The sequence below is a fragment of the Carassius carassius genome, chromosome 4 (assembly GCF_963082965.1).
Source record: "Carassius carassius chromosome 4, fCarCar2.1, whole genome shotgun sequence".
NCBI lineage: Eukaryota > Metazoa > Chordata > Actinopteri > Cypriniformes > Cyprinidae > Carassius > Carassius carassius.
Window position 1 is genome coordinate 39,567,814 of NC_081758.1, and position 5,348 is coordinate 39,573,161.

The 5,348-nt window shown below is 35.5% G+C and overlaps 1 protein-coding gene across 1 annotated transcript; it reads left to right on the plus strand.

Moving 5' to 3' along the window:
- Positions 1-1,649: 1,649 nt before the first annotated feature.
- Positions 1,650-2,787, plus strand: LOC132131556 (uncharacterized). Its single transcript, XM_059543615.1, has one exon. The coding sequence runs from the start codon at positions 1,691-1,693 to the stop codon at positions 2,303-2,305; it is 615 nt and encodes a 204-aa protein (XP_059399598.1). The 5' UTR covers positions 1,650-1,690; the 3' UTR covers positions 2,306-2,787.
- The last annotated feature ends 2,561 nt before the right edge of the window (positions 2,788-5,348 follow it).

The following is a 5,348-nucleotide window of genomic DNA, read 5'->3' on the forward strand; positions in this document are numbered from 1 at the left end:
TCATTCCTTGAGTGTTAATTTTAGTAAGGTGACGCAAAGCCTTGTGGCCCTTCCTAAAGTAAACATGCTAGGCCTGAAGCAGGTATTCCAGACCTGAGGTTTCACCCAGGGCAGACATTCCCTACTGGCCACAGAGGGTGAGACATAATGGTGCTGCCATTTGATTGGAAAGAATAAGTGTTCATTCAACATGAATGTAATGACAGATACACAGTGGAATCAGTCCATATGAGGCCACAACTGCTTACACTAGGAATCCTCCTCAAGTTCACAGCATTAGATGGTGCAGTGCATCGGAAGTAACACACTTACTAACCAGCTATTTTTTACTTTTTTCTCTCAATTTTGAGATTACATCCCGCAATTCTGTTTTTTTTTTCTTTCTTTTTTTTCTTTGAAATAAAGTGTAGGTTTTCCTGAGTAAGTTCTGCCCATCATCAGGTTGTGGTGAACAAATGTTGGTGTAGCATGAATGTAGATGGCGCTTAATCATGCTTGAGTCACTGATGTGATTCAACACTGGAAAAAAAGTGCAGGATTTACTTTGAAACACTTTTACTCAGAAATTGCTAGAAATTTTGAAAAAGAAATGACAAGTGACAAGTAACAAGTAACAAGTGACATTTAGAATTTTTATACACTGATGAATCAATTTAATCAAATCAATTTTAACCAATTCATGTGGAATTGTATGCATGAATGCAACATTAGATAAATCAACTGAAATATGAAAATTGTGACATCTAAATTGTTCACATTATGTTGTTCATATTAAATTGCGTGCATAGATATGTCAATTATGTAATGCTCTATTAAGGTATTCAATAATATACTACATTTAAAATGCAGTGTAAAAATGTGTGCAATACAACTTTTCTGTGATGAACATGTTTTCAAATGATATCTCATTTTGATTTATTTCCTTTATGCAGCCAAAATGACAGAAATGTGTGGGTGTAACTTTCCACACATACACACACACACCAAAGAAAGAAATGGAAGTTATTTAAAAGGTCTCATATAATATATATATATATATATATATATATCTGTGTGTGTGTGTGTGTGTGTGTGTGTGTGTGTGTGTGTGTGTGTGTGTGTGTGTGTGTGTGTGTGTGTGTGTGTGTGTGTGCGTGCGTGCGTGTGTGTATGTGTGTGTCCTTGTAGTGTATTTTATTTTTTATTTTGTACTGCAAATTTTTTTTAATTGTTTCTTAATTTTTGTAAACCTTGTGTCCTCCAGAATCAAGTGAGGACGCTATTAATGAATTAAATTAAATTACTTAGCCTAATTAGAGTCATGTCAATCTAACTTAAAGTGATCCCATGATTTTTGGTTTGAAAATATAATCCGAAAAATGTATATTTTTTTATTTTATATAACCTTTATTATTTTTATTATTTAATATATTTCTATATTATTTATTATTATTTTCTACTGTACTATCTGAAGTCAAGCGTACTTCCCTCCCTTAAGTATTGACATTTGTTGAGCTCATTTATTAAGGTAAAACATTGGAATTTTTGGCTAAAACTGTATTTTCCGTCTCCCTCGAAGGTGTGGCTATTCTTATGGGCGTCTCTCAAAAGCAAAATATATATAAACTCACGCTGAAGTTAGAGAAGTCACTTTAGAGAAGCAGAGGCACAGAGCAACTATTACGCATTCTGAAACCGACCGGAACTAGCAATGTACTCCAGAACAGAGAGCCTGGTCTTCTCACTGCCAGCGAACACTTTCTTCCAGCAGCAGTTTGAATTCAGACCGATGATGCCGCCGCGCAACACCGAGCCGGAGATCTTCACTTTCGAGCGGATCCCGGAGCCGCAGCAGCCGGCGTTCCCTCACCGCGGAGCCCCGGTGCGCCCGCGCAAGAGGAACACGCGCGTCATGTACCCCTCCAAAGTGCGCAAATATCTGCCACCGGCCGAGAAAAGCCCCGCCAAACGCTGGCTGATCATCCTGTGCCTGGTGGTCTTCATGCAGATCTACACTGAGGAGGGATCCGTTGAGACCACGCAGAGTGAAGAACCAACTTCATACAATGTTCTCTCCTTCCAGTCTTCTGACGAGCAAACCAGACAAATGATGGGCAGCTGTCCCGAGGACTTGAGCCTGGTGTCTCATCAGCAGCTCAAGTCTAGCAGCGAGGAGCAGAAGGAGATCTCTTGGCTTCTGAACACTACATGCCCGAGCTCAAGCTGGGACGAGGACATCAACACTCTCTACCAGCAGAGCAGGAGGAATGGATACGTGGTGGCCCTTCTCTACCCAGTGTACCATAGACTTGGCACAGAAAACTGAATGAACTCAGAATCAAGTCTGTGGACTAATCAAGTTCACTGAACCTTCTTGAAAAAGAAAAAAAACGGCCTCCTGTGGCACCCAAGTCATGCCTGAAGAACCGGCTAGACTCCACAGAGCGGGACGAAGTGATGAAAAACACAAGCTGAGGAGACACCTGATGGACTTGAATGACGAAGAAACTTTATAATGGAATGAAACTTGAACGGCTCTTTTAGATGTTTCACTTGAAGTGTACAGATTTACCATGTAGCCTCACAAGTAGACCTGTTTGTTGTATGTCTAAACTCATGAGGGTGTCGCAGTGACCATTTGTGTTGCTGAACGCTGCCGCTCGCACAAATACTTGAATCTCATATTGAAGATTTTGATGAAGAAATATTTGTTGTAGCTATTTATTTAATGTTATTTATTTATTGTTATTTGCTTATTTATGTCCTACTGTCTTGTGAAATTAAACTGACATTTGCATCTTCAATTCTTATTTACTTTTTCATTGTCTTTAAATATTATTAGCTCTAATGAGCTGTGGGGTAAAATACAGTGAAGAACAATACTGAAACAAGAAAAATTGACAAATATTTGACTTGTGATGAAGTGTATAAATGCATGAATATTTATGGATTTGATTGAAATTTTAGAGCAGAAATACTTTGCTAACTACTCTACAATTTTACTCTACAATACAAGCTATGAATATTATGAGCACTATAAAAATGAAAATGTGTGTGGTACAATGATTTTCATATAATAAATACATTTGCATTAATCACAATAATGTTTTGTGTCATTCTTCACTTTCATTACATGATTGTATTCAGAACATACACTGCAAAATGTTTTGCCAGGTAACTTTAAAATGTGGCAAGATCTAAATTGACCAGTTCTAATTATCACTCTGACTTCATTAGGTTACATGAATGAAGGTTATTTTAAAAGATCATGCCTAAATATCTCTTTAAAGTAACAACTGGACATTTTTAAAATGTATCATGAACCAAACCTCTGACATATTCTTAAAAAAGACATAATGAGTGAGTTTTAATGGGAAATACTGTGCTTTGTCACTCATATGCATCATACCATAACTTGGAAATGGATATTAGAGAGAAAATAAATAAGGAAAATCACCAGATCATTTACAGTCATGCAAAATGAGTTCAACAGTTTATAGTTGACACATTATTCTATTATTTTCTATCATCGATCTTTAAAATAAATTATATATATATATATATATATATATATATATATATATATATATATATATATATATATATATAACCATTAATAAGTATACCTTTTTACATTTAGTTTGAATACAATCATGTAATGAAAGTGAAGCATGACACAAAACATTACTGTGATCATTGCAGCTTTATACATTATACAAACATCATTATAGTATGTCCTCTGTTTTTGTGCATTTAGGTTTGCCTATCAACCCTCTTAACAAATATTAGACAGTGCATGTACTGTATTTTGTCTTCAATATTAGTCTTTAATGATGCTTTAAAGATTGATTAAAAAGGTTTCATTAAACACTTCCTGGCCCTTACATGTTTCTATCACTCTTTGAATGACTTCATGTCAATTATCAGAAATTTCCTTTAAATTTCTAAATAGACACACACAAATACATATACAGTATAGGCTCTCATCTGTCATATTTGTGTTTGCAAGTGTATATGACCTGGCGGAAATTGTGGTCAGCAGCCCACAAGGAAGCCCTGTGGGAGATTCCCCCGATGCACTTCCTCTCCAACACGCATAAAAAAGCATTTACTTTCCACAGCCACAAATTTAAATAAGTGATGTGGTTTACATTTGAACTCCCCAAACCAAACAGAAACTCTGCCTGTGCATGCAAACCTCCTGCTTTTCCATGTTTTGTCTTTTCATCCCTGCCGTCTCTCTCTGAATGCATCTGTGAGCTGGCATTCCAGAGCAGTGAGTCAAATGGCACCACAGGCTCTGAATGAATCCCGCCTACTACCCTGACACCCGAGAGCTACTATATGAAAAAACATGGAGAGAAAAGAAACAAAAAGTAGAATTCCTTCTGTGGTCAAGGTGTGCTCGGCCTGTTAGGGCTTGATCAAAGACTGTACAAAAAATCCAAACCTTACCTTGACACATACCTGTATCCTCACACAGAAACACTGGAGAGAGCCACAGGTGATCTTCTAAAAAATGCTAGATGACTATTAGAAAAAAATTGCATGTGTTTTGCCTCAACTCTGTGCCAATGTGTCATTTCCGGTTTATAAGATCAAACCTCAGAGCGACCTTGAGTGTGTGTAGAGATACTTTGGTCTGCATAAACTCATAAATGATGCTGTTTAAGCATTTTTAGCAATATACAATCTGATAAATCTCATTTGAAAAGTTTGTCCATTTTCAATGAGAACGCTATGATCATTTTAAATATGTGGCACAAACATTATTATATTTTTGCAAGCTTTGATGTAAAAATAGTTCAACTTATATTTAATTTAAGTATCTTCAGTTAAAAATAACATTTCTTTATTTCTATTAATGGTTGCATTAGGAACCTTTGACATCCATGGCATCTTTTAATTCCACAAATGACTCCTTATACTCCTAAAAGGTTCTTTAGATTTTTAAAATGTTATTCACATTATGGGGAAAAAAGAAGAAATGTTCACGGAAAAGTTCTTTGGGGAAGCAAAAATTATGCCAGCATTCTTGCATAAAATGTTTTACTAAACTAAAATTCTAATTATTTTTTTTTATAAGTGGAATAGAAAAAGTGAAAGATAATCAAGTATGTAAGGAAGTAATATTTTATTTAAATGATTGGTTTCAAATTACTGATGGATATTTCTGTTTCAAATAAATGCTGTTCCTTTGAACTTGATTCAACGAAGAATCCAGAAAATATGAGAATTTCATAAAAATATTAAGCAGCACAACTGTTTTCAACATAGATAATAATACAAAAATGTTTCTTGAGCAACAAATAAGTATATTAGAATGATTTCTAAAGGATCATGTGACACTGAAGACTGGAGTAATTCAT

Coding starts and splice junctions, on each gene's coding strand:
- LOC132131556 (XM_059543615.1), top strand. CDS start 1,691: ATGTACTCCAGAACAGAGAGCCTGGTCTTCTCACTGCCAGCGAACACT.